Here is a 16,619-nt window from a genome sequence, read left to right on the forward strand (position 1 = left end):
GTTCGATTCCATGGTATGGACCTCCTGGTGCACTAGGACGGGGTTCGATTGGACCTCCTGGTGCACTAGGACGGGGTTCGATTCCCTGCGGTGTGGCCTCCCCGACTGCCTTCACAGGTTAACACATTTAGGCCTGACGTCGAAATAAAAATAAAAGTCTTCTGAAAGAATATATATTCAAAGATTTGTGCCGCATTTTCACGATTTTTCGAAAATAGCAGACCTCCAAGCTCGTAGCGCGCCACTCGGTGGCGTGCTATGAGCTTGTAGATCTTGACCATAATAATATGGAGGTCTTAACGAAGCCCTTTTTTCAATTTAACAAATTATAGATTAATAATTTATTAGTGAATTAAAAATGCGCTCGGGGCGCAGTACCCCCTGCGGCCACAAGGGGGGGGGGGGGGGGGGGGGGGGGGGGGGGGGGGGGGGGGGGGCAATATCTCACAACGGGTAAGGGCTAGTACCTATAATTCTACCATGTGATGTGTGTTGTTTTATAATGTCATTTATATTGTATGCCGTTATAATGTTTAGAAAGGCTTTATTTTGAAAGACTTAAGGACCCTTATATTGAAATGCCTTCTTGATTAGAAGGTCACTGTGACTTTTGGCCTAGTTAAGGCAGGTGTGTGAGTTTAGATGATTGCACTCACTGGATAGTAATCAGCTGTGTGGGCTTGCAAACATCATTTGTGTTAGAGGCAGCAGAGAGAGTGCACCCACTACTTCTCTGTGCAGCAATGTGAAGCTTTTCTTTCTCACCTTCTACATACCGTCACCAGGAGGCAATGCTGTAAGTTCATATTTTGGACGTGACACTCTATGGTTTTCAACAAATGTTTCCAACAAAAATGTTTCTAACATAGCAGGTCTACAAGCTCATGTGATGATGTTGTATTTCATGTTGTGAACTTGTGAATGTCAATTTCATGCATAATAAGTTAATGTTAAAAAAAGGATTTCATGGTAATTTTGGATTAAAAGGGATTGTATTTACAAGCTACTGTAAAATTAAGAACAGGACAACTGAACTCATGCATATTGTATTGTATTTTATGTTTGTTTCAGTTTTTACTCCATGACCTTGTAAAAGATGAAGAACTGTCATTCTTTCTATGGGGAATTGGAGTTTAGCTCGCTGTTGAGCTGAAGTTAAGCTATACACTTTGGCAGGAACAGCACATGATGTAACTTTGTATTTAATGTTAAAGAGCATTGTGTAGACTGTGCTAAATCAAGTTGCTCTATTGCTAAATTGTATTATTATTACAATATATTAATGACCAAACGATGTACACTTTTGTCTGTTATAATTTAGTTTGGATTACATTGTTTTATCTTCTTTGTGTTTGACTTGTAGCCTACTGAAACTGACATGTCATACCATATCAATACCATATCTGCTGGGCGAAGTACAACAATGTGCAAACACAGCAGCAAGATTCGTGAGTTGCTGTGATAGGAGAAGGATATCAAACGGAACACAACCACCCTAAAGACTAATTGTGTATATTCCTGCACTATACCTGCATCCAGTGATCTTGGTACATAGAAATTGATCTATTGAAGATTCTGACTTTCAAATGTACATCATTTTTGTTTTGATTGTATTGATGTATTGTTGTATTGTGCTTTCTGCTTTGGCAATTTAAACGTATGTTTTCTCATGCCAATAAAGCCCTTTGAATTGAATTGAATTGACACAAATGTGATTGGCTTTGCAAATGAGTGGCTGTTTATATGAGTGAAGTTCATGTAACACATCTGACAAATATTACAACCACAATTGTGAACTAGAAATGCACTCTGTCGAGGTGCCAACCTACTGCCGACCTCACGATATTTCTTTATATAAAATATAAAAAATAAAATGATTTTGCTACAACATAAAAAAAATATTTTTTTCTGATCCCTGCCTATACTTTTACGTACCCCCTACTGATGTTATCATAATACTTTGGCATTGACATTATATTATGCCAAACTTGCAGCACGCCTACATACCCAGCCTACCGCGGCACAATCACTAATCGCACTGCAGCGATCACAGTACGCCTCACTCGCCCAACACTGAGACATACTGTGTCTTAGGCCTGGGCTATGCCTATATCGGAGGTTCCCAAACTTTTTCATGTCAAGGACCGCCAAATTGACACTAATTACCCCACGGACCCCCATTTGAAAAGATATGCCACAGACCCCCATAAGAGAAGATTCTTACGGCTCTAGCAGTGATTCTCAACCCGTTTAATTTCAAGGACCTCCAGTTTGACATGTATATTAGTCTATACGGACCCCCATTTAATGGCATTTCTATCTCTGGGACCCCCAATTTAAATTGTAAAATCAATGTTATTTTAACTCTGAGAGTGTACAAATGGAACGTTCCATTTGTACACTCTCTGAGTTACAGACCCATAAGGGTCCATTTGGTTACAAATTATCATTTAGCTGGGTCCCCCCCTGGAACTCCCTCAAGTACCCCTGGGGGTCCCCGGACCCCACTTTGGCAACCACTGCTTTAATACTCGCCCAACACTGAGACATACTGTATCTTAGGCCTGGGCTATGCCTATATGCAGGGGTTCTCAACGTTTTTGGCCGGGGACCCCCGGAAATGCTTTGGCAATGTCTCGGGACCCCCGCCCCGCCCCGCCCCCTCCCGACCCCCAATATAAACCCCTGCCTATATGGATCCTTTGCTAAATACATATGGGTCATCGCTCATGTACAGTATTACTGTGTACTTTAAAGTACTTTACAGTACTATGTTACGATCAAAGGCTGAGGGTACTGTATAGGAAACAATATAATGTGAAATAGAACAAGAAAACTACAGTTTGTCTCAGTATTTGGACACTTGGAACAAACATTCACTGCAAGCAACTGAGTAATGACCACTGATTGGAATAAAGTGTGTGTGTGTGTGTGTGTGTGTGTGTGTGTGTGTGTGTGTGTGTGTGTGTGTGTGTGTGTGTGTGTGTGTGTGTGTGTGTGTGTGTGTGTGTGTGTGTGTGTGTGTGTGTGTGTGTGTGTGTGTGTGTGTGTGTGTGATCAATTCTTCTTGAATCTTGCAACATTCCAGTGCAATATGGCATTAATTTGTTACTTTGTCGATATGGTGCTGAAATGTTGAAACAAAAACAAGAGGCCGCAACAAGTCATGAGTGAGTCATGTGTGTCATACAAAGCTTTGAAGGACATTCATTGTAAAATCGTACCACTGCAGACTACTAATGGCAAAACTGTTCGAAGGCTACTCAATGAAAAGAATAAAATAAAGCAACATCTATATGGGCTACATCCACTATGTAGGTCAACCCAAGCTCTGCCGCAAGTGTGGTGAGCATGGGCATTACCCACAAAATGTTGTTTGTGGGTAATGTAGAACAATTGGGCATGTTTTTGACAATTGACATATAGCTATAATCCCCTCCCCAAACTGCCAATCACAGCTAAGCATAACATGGGTTAGAGTGACAAACCTCTCCACCAATAGTTTTCCTATATGATAAAACATTGTTTTAAAAAAAAGAAATGCCACACACATATTTTTTCCAGTGCATACGGCAGGCCTTGTTGACGGTTTGGAAGAGATTTTGAAGGTTCTGGTTCCAAAAATGAACCTAGTATTTAATGTGTGAGATCCATGATATTTACATTTGAATGAATGAGTCCGGCTGGAAAGTGTCTAAGTGGGAGAGGCCGGGGCTTAGCTATTGGTGAATTATCCATTATATTAAGATCCACAGATTTAAAGCGTTTTTATGATTTATCTATTTTGAGAAAAAAAAAGTAAAATATTTACCCTTTTTTTGTTGAAAATCATAAAACAATAAAATAAATGTGATTTATCAATTATGAACAAAAAACTAAACAAATTACACTACGATACCCAGACCGTAATTGAATTATCTTTGATGTTTCAGTTTCTACTGTGGTACATTTTAAGGAGAGTCTCAGAGATACTTGAAAAGAAAGAAAGAAAGAAAGTGAAGCAGCAGAAGTTGATCCTCAGATGTGTGGATCAACTGCTGCTTTGCTTTCTTCTCCAAGTTAGCCTAAATATCTCTGAGACTCTCCTTAAAATTTACCACACTACTTAGACATATAATAATGGGAGTATAAACTGCTGATGCTGCCATATATATTATGTTTATGTAAGTAAGGACCTTTTTAGACTTTTCTTGTGTAATGTGTGTGCGTGCGTGTGTGCGTGCGCACTACTTTCGTTTCCTCTTTGTACCACCAGTGGTCTTGAGTAATGTCACAACACCTCTGGTATTATGATTATACTAGGAGGAAGACTGTTTTGACCTGGGAACGATTCTACAAATGTCTTCTAAATCCTGACAGTTTCCTGAAAAACCCATGTTTCTATGCCAGTGGTTCTCAAACTATTTAATGTTAAGGACCCCCAGAATTATATGTAATTGGCCGTCGACCCCATCTGAAAATATGTTGTCCCAGGGACCGCCCAGATGCAAAGATTTGAGCTAAAAACGAACGCTCTGACAGAATATATATTCAAACATTTGGGCTATATTTTCACGATTTTTCAAAAATAGCAGAATTACAAGCTCGTACGAGCTTGTAGATCTGCTATTTTTCAATAGCTAAAGTATAACATAATGCTTCAAACACCAAAATGGGTTCCTGCCCAAAATGGGTTAAAACAAAAAAAGTGTACAGAAAGTGTTAAAACTATGGTTTTATGTGGTACACTCACCAGTTAATTATAACTATACCTGGTTTTCACCATACCACCATCCACCTGAACCAGCTCCTCCGCCTCCTCCTATAAGAGCACCCACATTAGTCCCTCCTCATCCTCGTATAAGGACTGCCCATGGCTGTTCTCAGTTGATTACAACATGCTCTGGAACAGTGGTTGTCAAACTGCAGGGTTCTGGGACCGCCAGGGGGTCCTTGAGAGAGTTCCAGGAGGTCCCAAAGCAAAATATAGTTCAGCATCAAAATCTGTGTAACCAGTTGAAACATATACACATTTATATTTGACACTAGCAGATCTACTGTACGAGTGTGTTGCATTGCGACACGTTGTGAGCTTGTAGATTTGCTATATGTTCACTTTTGTGTGACACACTTGTATGATGAAGCAAGGCGTTAATATAAACAAACATTTGCTGGCAGGTGTGTGCCAGTGACAGGTGTGACTTGCTTCATCATACAAGTGGAGGGAGGGCGAAATCCATTTCACCCGACCGCCCGGTCGGTCGGTCGGTAGTCCGACCGGGCGGTCGGTAGTCTGACCGGGCGGTCGGTAGTCTGACCGGGCGGTCGGCAAGTTGGGATCATGGGTCCTGCAACTTGGAGAAAACTTTGACACTGTGTTACTGTTGTGTAAATCTTGCCTGTAAATCTCTGGAAGAAAGCCTATGGCTCTCAAGTCCTCATTGAAGCAAGGGTGAGGAACCGGTCTTCTTGGGGGTGTTGTTTTCCTTTGACTTCAAGGAACTTGGACCTAAGATTGGTACCAGCTAGGGCTGACACCATTCTGCGTAATGGAACACCAGCTTCCACTGGCCCTATTGCACGGGCCTGATGCTGAAGGGACAGCCTTCCCATGAGGGCAGTGTTGCTGCTTGGAGCATACACAAACTCAACAACGTTTTGATGCATGGCTTTCTGAAATTACTAGGGTTGTCCCGATTCGATCACGTGATCGGAAATTGGGACCGATCACGTCATTTTTCAAATGATCAGAATCGGATCGGGAGAAGAAAACGTGATCGGGACATCCCTAGTATCAATATTATATCCATATCATGATATTAGACTGGATATTGTACTATGATATGAGTCTGACATAAGTGTTCTCTGAAAATATAAATATCGGACCGGGAAATCGGCAGATACTCAAAATCAAATGATCAAAATCGGACCTGGAGCAAGAAAACGTGATCGGGACATCGCTAGAAATTATAGGCAAGCCAAGTCTATGGACTTTCAATGTTTGTTTAGAGCCTGGTTATACATTCCTCGTCCCGGTGGCACAGTTGGTAGTGCTGTTGCCTCACAGCTAGAAGGTCCTGGGTTCGATTCCCGCTCGGGACGCTGTGGGTGCTGGCGGCGTGTCCTCTCCTCCGCGTCATCAGTGCCCATACCCGAGGTGGGGTTGGCGAAAGGGCCTTTCTGTGTGGAGTTTGCATGTTCTCCCCGTGTCCCCTAGGGTAGGTACCCTCACAAAAAACATGCAGTAATCCTGGTCTCTAAACTGCCTCCCCCTGGCCAGCCGGGGCGCCTGATGGAGGGGAAAGGAACTGGTTGGAATAACGTGTTCCTTCCACGCGCTACGTCCAACCAGGGAAACTCCCCCCTGTCAGGTGTAAAGGAGCAACTTGGACACTCAGGCATGAAGGAAGCATGAGTTCAAGTCCGTTGCTCTCCCCATGCCCCCCATATATGGGGACTAGGTTGGCGGAGGGTGTGTGGAGCCCAGGATCACATTAGATAATTGACACAGGGGTGAAAAATGGGTTACAAAATCGTGGGATAAAAATTATAAGAAAAAAATAATAATAATCCCGTCCCTTTTTTTCCTAATGTTTGTTTAGGGTAAATTAGGATGTAGTTTGTGCCAGCCAAGTCTATGGACTTTTATGTTTGTTTAGAAAAGTACAGGGCGCGCACACACACACGCGCGCACACACACACACACACACACACACACACACACACACACACACACACACACACACACACACACACACACACACACACACACACACACACAGAGAGAGAGAGGGGGGAACCCAATAGTTCCTCTTCATTGATGACACATGTTTGACAGTAACACACTTTGACACAGTCAGCACTACCACTTCACTACGCTTTAGTAGTTGCTTTTGTCATCTAGTTGTTTTCGTCATCTTGTCACTCAACACGGGTGAGTTTAACACAACTTTATTATCAGTACACATTCAATACAGACATGTTTTAACCTTTTTATTGAAGGAAAACACATCTGCATAAGCTATCTTCAGTGACCAATGCATTTGTTTTGTGAAAACTTGAGATTCATATTGTGGATTGAGTAAATTCAATTACGTTGATTTTCTTCATGCAAATTCATGGGGCTCAATTGGTTTTTAATATAGATTTATGATTAAATAAAATAAAACAATATTTTACACATGATGGAGCAGCAACCAGATAACAACTAATTTCCAACAAATACAAAATACAAGTACAAAATATAATGGGTAAGAAATAAAGTTATAACACATGTTAAGAAAGGCATTAAAACCCATTTAGGCCTGACGTCGAAATAAATAAATAAAGTCTTCTGAAAGAATATTATATTCAAATATTTGTGCCACATTTTCATGATTTTTCAAAAATAGCAGACCTACAAGCTCGTAGCGCGCCACTCGGTGGCGCGCTATGAGCTTGTAGATCTGCTATTTTTCAATAGCTAAAGTATAACATAATGCTTAGTTAAAACACCAAAAGGGGTTCCCGTCCAGAATGGGTTAACTGAAAGGCATCTGTCAAATGGCACAAGCCATTTGACAGATTCCACAAGTTGGCGGTGCTCAGTCCACTAATTTTAAAAAATAATCCAGAAGAATCACAGACAAAACGGCAACTATCATTGATTTGATTCTGGTGTCTGATACTGGTAACATTGGAAACAGTGGAGTGGACAGGCTCATGAGATTATTTATTTATCGTGAAAAAGCAAAAGTACAATCCAGTTTGACTGAGAAGCCTAAAATATGTATTGTATTGCAGAATAATTCATTGCCTTTCTTGAAGCCTTTAAAAATAGTCAGTTAAACAGAGATCAGAAAATGTGATGAATGAGGATATTCTAATTCAGGACCATTAGAGAAATGCTAACTATGACCCAAAAAAAAAGATTATTGGAACTCATTGTTCCACTATTGGTAAACATGTGGTGGATGAACTCCCTCCCCCCACAGAGACGTATGGGACAGAGCATCTAATTCTATTTCTAATCTAATATCTAATCTAATTTTATAGTAAAACCTATGGGTTTTAACCTGTTAACAATCCGGTATCTTTTGCAAAAAATGGCCTAGGCCTATACACAGCATTTCCTTGAACCATTTGGAGAAAAAAAAAAACTTCATGTTATTGGTCTCTTTTCGAAGCTAACACAGCAAAAAGAATCAACTCTATGTTCAACTGACATTGAGTAATACAAGTTTGAGCTTACTTGAATAGAAGGCTTTTTATTATCGCTGTAAAGAAAGATCTATCATTAGACATGTCTGCTTAACAATTCTGTTATCAGAGAGAGAGAGAGAGAGAGAGAGAGAAAATGCTATCGTGTTTCTAGCGGCGTGTCTCTGTGTGGACACCTTGTAATGTGACCGTTGTCCCAGTTGTCAAGCACGGCCATGGAATACTGTATTGAAGATGAAAAGAGAACGAGGAACCATTTTGTCGTCTCTATTCTTCATTAAAGATGTCTCTCCAACAGGTCGAACCATATCCAGCCATGGAGGACGAGGACAGCTACAATGACTTCCTTAGCCTGTTCAACTACAGCTATGACACCACTGACGACCCGAACACCGTGGTGGACAGGGTGGTCGTGCTCTGCTCCAAGTCCGACATCAACCGCTTCGGTGCCGCATTCATCCCCTTCTTCTACTACGTCAATTTCCTCCTCAGTTTCGTCGGCAACGGGCTGGTTCTGCTCATCATCTACAAGTTCGAGAAGCTCCACACGGTGACCAACATCTTCCTCCTCAATTTGGTCGTCTCCAACCTCCTCTTCGCCTCCAGCCTGCCTTTCTGGGCCACCTACCATTCAGCCGAGTGGATCTTTGGCAGAGGTGGGTGGAGTCCAACGAGTTGGTTCTCCAATAAGGACTCCCAGGGGCCCTGGAGATGGGTTCCACCAGGTTTTTGTACCCACTTTATATAGCAGATCAACAGGTTCAGCTTTTACTTGTAGATCTGCTTTAAAAAAATAAAAAATAAAAAGGTGTTTGAATACATCTACACAAGTTGTGTGATAAAAATGTGTGCAAATGTGCAAATTCAGATGGGGGTATACGTGTATTTCAATCACCAGAAAAATGGTTGAGTATTTTCGATGATTCTATCATGGTTAACACTTTAATCGCTCAGAGTTATTTAATCCATTACATTCATGCGCCCATTCGATTTATAAACACGGACCCCTTTTCCGGACGGACCGGCGGAAGTTGTTGATGTGTGTGTAGCAGCTAACAATAGCCACACCACTCTAGAGTCGATCGACAACAACGGGAGACAAGAATAAATCTATCGCGACTAGCGACTGGACCGCGGAGCGCCGTCTAACACAGGATCTTTTTTTCACAATTAGACGGGATGATTTAGATCGCGAGTTATGAACGTTATAAGATTTTTGTTTTCATCAGCTAAACAGGGGAGGGAGTTTTTCAATGACGTCTCATTCTTGCGCGTCACCGAGGATTGCCCAACAGGCGCTCCCAGGCTATGGAGCCATGCGATCCGTTCTCATATCAATAAACTTCGTCTTTTGGACAATACTCCGTCCTGGGCGTCGGGCGTTACTAATAGAAAGGACAAAGAACTTTGTCCTGGGGCGATGGGAGTGTTAAAATGGAGTTTGAATGGGTTTGTATACGAAGGGGGCGGGGAAGCTAAAATGAATATCAAATATCTAAATACTGAATCAAGTAACTTAAAAACTGTCTGGGTGTTCACATTAGCCTGAGTAGACGATAAAATTACCAATTACCAAAGTGAAATATCCCCTTTAATGTATGTTTTATATAATATTTTATATCTGCAAAGTAACTAATATAAACTAAAGTTTTCATATAGTGGATTGAAAGTATTCAAAATACCTCGAAATTGTACTTACAGTATACATTTACATTGAGTAAATGTACTCAATTACTTTCTGCCACTGATATTTCATCCATAAGTAATGTTTAAGTGAATGCAACTATAAATGTGTCTAATATTCTCACCCACTCTGTGGTCTTTGGTGCAGCACTTTGCAAGATGGTGAGCAGTGCCTACTTCATCGGCTACTACAGCTCCATCCTCTTCCTCACACTCATGACATTCGACCGCTATCTGGCCGTGGTGCACGCCGTGGCCGCCTCCAAGAGCAGGAGGACCACCTACGCTGTGTGCGCGTCGGCAGGAGTCTGGTGCATCAGCGTGCTGGCCAGCCTCAAAGAACTGCTCTTCACCAACGTACGCCACGACCAAGAACTTGGCCTGATGTGTGAGGAGACCGGATACGACGTGGAGGTCATGAACCACTGGCGTCAGGTCAGCTATTATCAACAGTACTGGCGTTAAAACGCCAGCCTATATAGTAACACAGAAAATGTACTTTTTGCGGCCAAACCTTTTTGAAAATAGCAGATCTATACACCCAAGCTTAGCTTGTATAAAAGGTAATCTGTAAAGTTACATCGAATCAATGGTTTCAAATAAGGTAAAAAAGTGCAATATTTGATAGACCTATAGAAGTTATAAGTGGGCGTTATGGAAAAAAATATATGTCACATATTTTTTTCAAGCAGTATCACGGTACATGATCTTATCACAATATGTTTTCACACGGTTTTTAGGGTTATTATATTGTTCAAGTTACTTAACTAACAATACAACCACCTACAAGGTAACAACAACGGAGAAAAAGGAGTAACAGAACATTTAGACCAAACTACTTTTAATTTAACGAAACCGTCGTTCTACAAAAGATATAAATGAAGGTATAAAACTGTGAATCATATGTTTATGTTTATGTTTATTGAAGGATCCCCATTAGAGAGACATGACTGAGCCTCTAGTCTTCCTGGGGTCCTGAATAAAACAAATACAATACAAATGTACAACTAAAAATACAATTTAAAATAAAAAACAGAACAAAATAAAAACAAATACAAAGAACAAATTCCCATTATAAATCAAAAGAACAAATTCGCAAATCACAGTTCAGTTATGTACTTGGCAGATTGGCAAGGTATATCTTAGAATGCACATTCACTGTATCACGATATACAGTATACGATATCTCTGAAAAGGCATTATCACGATACGATATTTATCACCATATATTGCCCATAACTAACTCAAGTAAAGTGAAACTACCTCACTATTGTACTTAAAGGAGAATTCCATGCCAAAGGCTTTCTTACCTTTCTTACCTTTCTTTGTAGTCGTTACGTCCCCACCAAAGAGGTCCAGGTGTTTTTTGTGTGCAAAAACTCCTTATTGGCTATTTCCCCTACCATAAGCCCTCAATGAATTGCATTGAATTGAATGGGAATTGAATGGGGCTATGGGGTGTTGTGCTGATTCGCTTATTTCCATCGAAATAAGTAGTAAAGTGTGCCGCTTGGGATATTATTTACATTATGAAGAGAGGATATATACAAACAAATTATAATTTTGAGCGATGGAAATAAGTGAATTAGCACAACGCCCCATTCAATTCCCATTCAATGCAATTAATTTAGGTCTTATGGTAGGGGAAATAGCCAATAAGGAGCTTTTGCACAAAATAACACCTGGACCTCTTTGGTGGGGAGGTAACAACTACAAAGAAAGGTAAGAAAGCCTTTTAGTATGGAATTCTCCTTTAAGTAGGCCTACAGTATTATACTGACTGTATCAATTGACTGTAGACCAGTGGTTTTCAACCTTCATGTCAACGGGCCATTATTTATTCGGCATTTGAGCCACGGACCTCCATTTGATGACATTTAGCCTCGCGGTCCCAAAACTAAAGCATGTTTAGTTACCGTTGGAAATTATTTTGCCCACAATTCCTTGCTGTATTGATGTGTTCTGTTCTTTGGTTATATAGAAGTGTCTATTTGTACGTCTCTAAATGTTTTGATGAATTGAACAAGGTGGACCCTCTAGTAAACAAGTGTAATGCTTTATTGGGTCGTCCACTCACAGTCTTTGTATTGAGTTGAATTATGCAAACTGTTAATAAATATTTCAATCAAATCAATCAATCAATACCATTATGAAAGATAACAGGCAACCGTTAATCAAAATACAAATTCTTCTACATTCTCTCTAAATCTGTAGAGTTCTTGTAAATTAGGTAATGGAGATTTTTTAACAATAAATAATTTAACTGTTGAGAGTGTAAAATGAAACCAAATGGACCTAGGAGGGTCCATTTGGTTTCATTTTACGCTCAAGAGTTAAAGATAGGGTCCATTTGGTTACCAACTCCCCATCATTTAGCATGGGGACCACCTGGAACCCCATGAAGGACCACTGGTGGTCTCCGGACCCCTGGTTGAAAACCACTGCTGTGGACTAGCCCGTTTTGGGCGGGAACCCCTTTTGGTGTTTTAAACATTATGTTGATTTTTCAAAAATAGCAGATCTACAAGCTCATAGCGCGCCACCGAGTGGCGCGCTATGAGCTTGTAGGTCTGCTATTTTTTTTAAATCGTAAAAATGCGGCGCAAAACTTTGAATATATATATTCTTTCAGAGTGAATGGTTTTAACTCAGGTCTAAATGGACTAGAGTAAAAGTAATGCTCCTTTCCGCCCCCTACAGGTCAGCTACTATCAACAGTTCCTTGTCTTCTTCCTGCTGCCTTTCTTCATGGTGATGTTCTGTTACGCCAGCATCACTGTCCGCATCATCAACACCCGCATGAAGGAGAAGTGCCGCTCCATCAAGGTTTCATACATTTCTCAGATGTGTATCTCGTTTTGAGTTTGCTTTGCTTTTTAAAACACATTTTGTGCCCAAAACGTCTGTGGACGTCCTGGGTATTACCGCACGTGCATAGCCCAAGACGTCTGTGGACGTTTTAATTTTTTTTTATTAAAAAAAATCAGAAAAATCAAAACACTTTTTTTTTTAACACGTGGTGCCAAAGTTTGTGTTTTCGCCATTGAGAATGCATTTGGCGTTTAAATTAAATAACTCAGAAACTATAAAACATTTCAAAGTAAAAAGTTCCAGCATGTGTCTCCACAGTCAGCTGAATTATAAAAAATCACACCCGTGTGAACTGAGTGGTGTAAGGTTTTATATAGCATGATCAGCTGTGGTCTGACGTAATGTCTGACGTAATGAAATCACACAAAATATGTTAAGTAAAAAAAGCTATCATTTTTGATAAATGTATGTATCACACCCGGATGTGATTTCACAACTGGCTGTTTTTGCGCAGAGAAAATGACCACGGTTGCTACGGTCATCCAGTTCACCCGGGTGTGATTTAATTACGTCAGAAATTATTTTGAACATAGCAACCATGGTCATTTTTTTATGCACACAAAAGCCAGTTGTAGGAGTGGTTTACACCACTCAAAAATGTGAATGGATTTTCTAGGTGAAAGTGATTTTGGGCAGTTTTGCGTGGGCTCTCAATGTGTTAAAGGGGCTGGGGGTTAGTTATATTTGTGAGCGGTGCCTCCACTCCATTACACAGCTATGTGTGTCCCATTATGTATACGTGTCCCTGTGTCCGTCCGAGCACGGAAAGCTGCAACACGGAAACTATGTAATTTCTCGATCGTTTCGGACGCGGGAATTCGGCTCGCCGGAACAGGGCCGCCCCCCCCCCGGGCTTTTTCCTGGGGGTCTGGATGTTCCGGGGAACCCCCCAGGGACCCCCACGCGGTAACTCTGCCATTTCTCAAAGATGTTTTCCAAAAATAATCAAAGTACAGTACAGAGCACAGTACCCGCACCGCTCAGTTCACACAGCTGTGATTTATTTTCTATTTTTTGGGAGATTTTTGTTGTTTTAGTTTCGTTTTTGAGTGGTGCTATAGCCACTCCTAGGGAGGAGGGCTAGTACAGTACAGTACAGTACAGTACAGTACAGTACAGTACAGTACAGTACAGTACAGTACAGTACAGTACAGTACAGTACACTTTAGACTGGTCTGATTTTTATTGCCTTTAGGGGTATGGGGTACTCAGTGGGGAGATTAAAAGAGCTCAGAAAAAAACCAAAAAACTCTGGGTATAGCTTGTAGATCGGCAATTTTCATAATTCTTAAAGATTGAAGACGTTTTCAGTCTTTACTGGCGCAGCTAAATGACTTGGGTATGACATATTGATAAAGACTAAAACTAAGGACATTTGTTTCAGTTTTAGTTTGTTTTTTAGTCTTAGTTCTATTTCTTTTGTAAAGTCTCGTTTTAATCATTTTAATTTCAGTTAACTGAAATGTAAATGTCAATTCTATACCCTTCGTTGTCGTTTCAATGAAATTAATTAAAAACCGTGTGCTCCATCCATCCAGCTCATCTTCATCATTGTTTTCACCTACTTCGTATGCTGGACGCCCTACAACACCGTCATCCTCCTGCAGGCCATCAGAATCTCCACCGCCGGCCGTGGCAACAACAGCAGCGCTGAGTCGTGCTCGGTGTCGGACACGCTGGACTATTGCCTGTACGTGACGCGCAACGTGGCGTACCTGTACTGCTGCATCAGCCCGCTGTTCTACACCTTCGTGGGCAAGAAGTTCCAGAGCCACTTCAAGAGGCTGCTGGCCAAGAAGGTCCCCTGTCTACGGAGACACGTGGGCTTCAGCAGCCAGATCAGCAGGACCACCTCACAGAGAACGACACCCCGCACTACTGCTGATTACTAGCTGGAGAGGGCACGCACGCACGCACGCACGCACGCACGCACGCACGCACGCACGCACGCACGCACGCACGCACGCACATCATTTCTTTGCATATTTAACTGTAAGCATAAAGCCAAATAATTGCCGATTGACAAGCTGCGATACATTGATCATCGATCTGACCTGTGGAAGCATGGACGAATCATGGCTTGTGCCAAGTGCACAGGGGCCCTGAGCCCATGGGGGCCCTGAGCCCCTGGGGGCCCTGAGCCCCTGGGGGCCCTTGGATTCAGAATGTCTCTTTAAAGTCACGCTTCCAACAAGCTTTGAACTGAGCAGATTGGACTTTCCGTTCCAAAGATAATGGCCAAAAACATCTTGAAAACGGCCACTTTAGCTGGTTTTCTATAGCCGATTTTCGGGCATTTGTTTTTGTTTTTCTTTAATAACACGGGCTAAGATGGTCGGACAGCGACAACACTGAGTAAAGTTCACTTTGAGCTGCATCCAACACACCCACTTGAATTCCCGTCGGCCTTACCGTTAGGCTGCTATAGGGGCAGTTTGTGCACAGGGCCAATTTTCACTTTAATCCATCCATGTCTCTTGCTATTGCTATTGCCATTGAGAATACATTGGGTGTTTTAGTTGAATAACTCAGAAACTACAAAACATTAATTTCAAAGTAAAAAGTTCCAGCATGTGTCTCCACAGTAAACTTGAATTATAAAAAGTGTGAGTGATTTTTTTTACGTGCCACAATCTGCCATTGAGCCCCATTATATTATGTCTCAAATTTGAAAGCACTATATTTCTAAAACTATGAAACATTTCAAAGATTCCTTTTCAGGCAAACATGTCCACCGTAAGATGTACCTAAATAGTTTTGAATGGGGTTTCTAGGTATAAGTATGTAGGACTAGTAGCATGCCAACGTTTGTGCTATTGCCATTGAGAATGCATTGGGCGTTCAATAACTCAGAAACTACAAAACATTTCAAAATAAAAAGTTCCAGCATCAAAGATGGGACTTGAACCTGTGGCCTCCAGATTCCCATGCAGGCTTTTTACCCAGTGAGGCAATGTGCTGGTTGTGTATAAAAAGCCAAATAAATAATGACAGAAAAGCCAGAGGCTTGTTTCCATTGTGATTCATAAACATTCAAACGTCTAGATAAACAACAGCACAACAAACGATAGACAAAGCTCCTGTTATGTTATGTTTAGGGATGTGCCGATGAGACATTTTGGCCGATATCGATATCCGATATAATGAATGCTGTCATGGCCGATAACCAATATTACCGATGTCGATATGATCTCATTCTGTATTGAAAAATTATAATAATTTTGTCCATTCTGAAAAATACATGTAACGGTGTCTGCACTGCAGGCTTAGGCAAGTCAGATTTAACTTTAATACCTTTATATTTAATATTGTGAGCTTGTAGATCTGTTCAAGCTGTTACTTTGGGCTTGTTTATCCGTACAGACAGACCGATTAATTAATCGGACAGATTGATTAATTGAACCGATGCCGATTAATCTAAAAACAACTAAAATCGGCCGATACCGATGTGTTTGCCGATTAATCTCCCATCAATAGTTATGTTATTTTTTGTTTGTACCAATGTTGTTACTCAAAGGCAAAGGAAGACTGTGCTGTTTCAGGTAGCACATACTGTGGGTCAGTGAGTTAGGTCATTGGCTACATGATCTGGAGGTTGTGGGTTTAAACCCCACTCAAGTCTTTACTTTCAAGAGCGATTTCTAGAAGAACAATTTCAAAACTAAAAAAAAAGCAGAATGAATTCACTGGTACCAATGCCTTGACGGTTCAAACAACAGTATGGGTTTGTGAATAAACCATTGATGTGTGAGCATTAATTGTGTGATTATTTGATGTGCCAAAATCTGCCATTGACCCCCATTATAAATTTGAAAGTACTATATTTCTAAAACCATAACATTTCAAAGATTCATTTTCAGGCAAACGATGTCCACCATAAGATGAAC

At 41.1% G+C, this 16,619-nt stretch overlaps 1 protein-coding gene across 4 annotated transcripts in view; it reads left to right on the forward strand.

The window, feature by feature from the left end:
* Positions 1–16,320, forward strand: part of LOC306935840 (C-C chemokine receptor type 3-like) — a 32,747-nt gene extending 16,427 nt beyond the window's left edge. For 2 of the 4 annotated variants that reach the window (XM_079519100.1, XM_079519099.1), the window contains exons 3-6: positions 8,477–8,834; positions 10,010–10,296; positions 12,562–12,687; positions 14,271–16,320. In XM_079519100.1, the coding sequence (XP_079375226.1) occupies positions 8,495–8,834; positions 10,010–10,296; positions 12,562–12,687; positions 14,271–14,624 (1,107 nt within the window). In that variant the 5' untranslated portion in view covers positions 8,477–8,494 and the 3' untranslated portion in view covers positions 14,625–16,320. Of the gene's footprint in view, positions 1–710; positions 797–6,836; positions 6,914–8,476; positions 8,835–10,009; positions 10,297–12,561; positions 12,688–14,270 lie in introns of those variants that run through there. The other 2 variants (XM_079519101.1, XM_079519102.1) reach the window with 2 other exon arrangements.
* The last annotated feature ends 299 nt before the right edge of the window (positions 16,321–16,619 follow it).

Source organism: Electrona antarctica (assembly GCF_951216825.1).
Source record: "Electrona antarctica genome assembly, chromosome: 13".
NCBI lineage: Eukaryota > Metazoa > Chordata > Actinopteri > Myctophiformes > Myctophidae > Electrona > Electrona antarctica.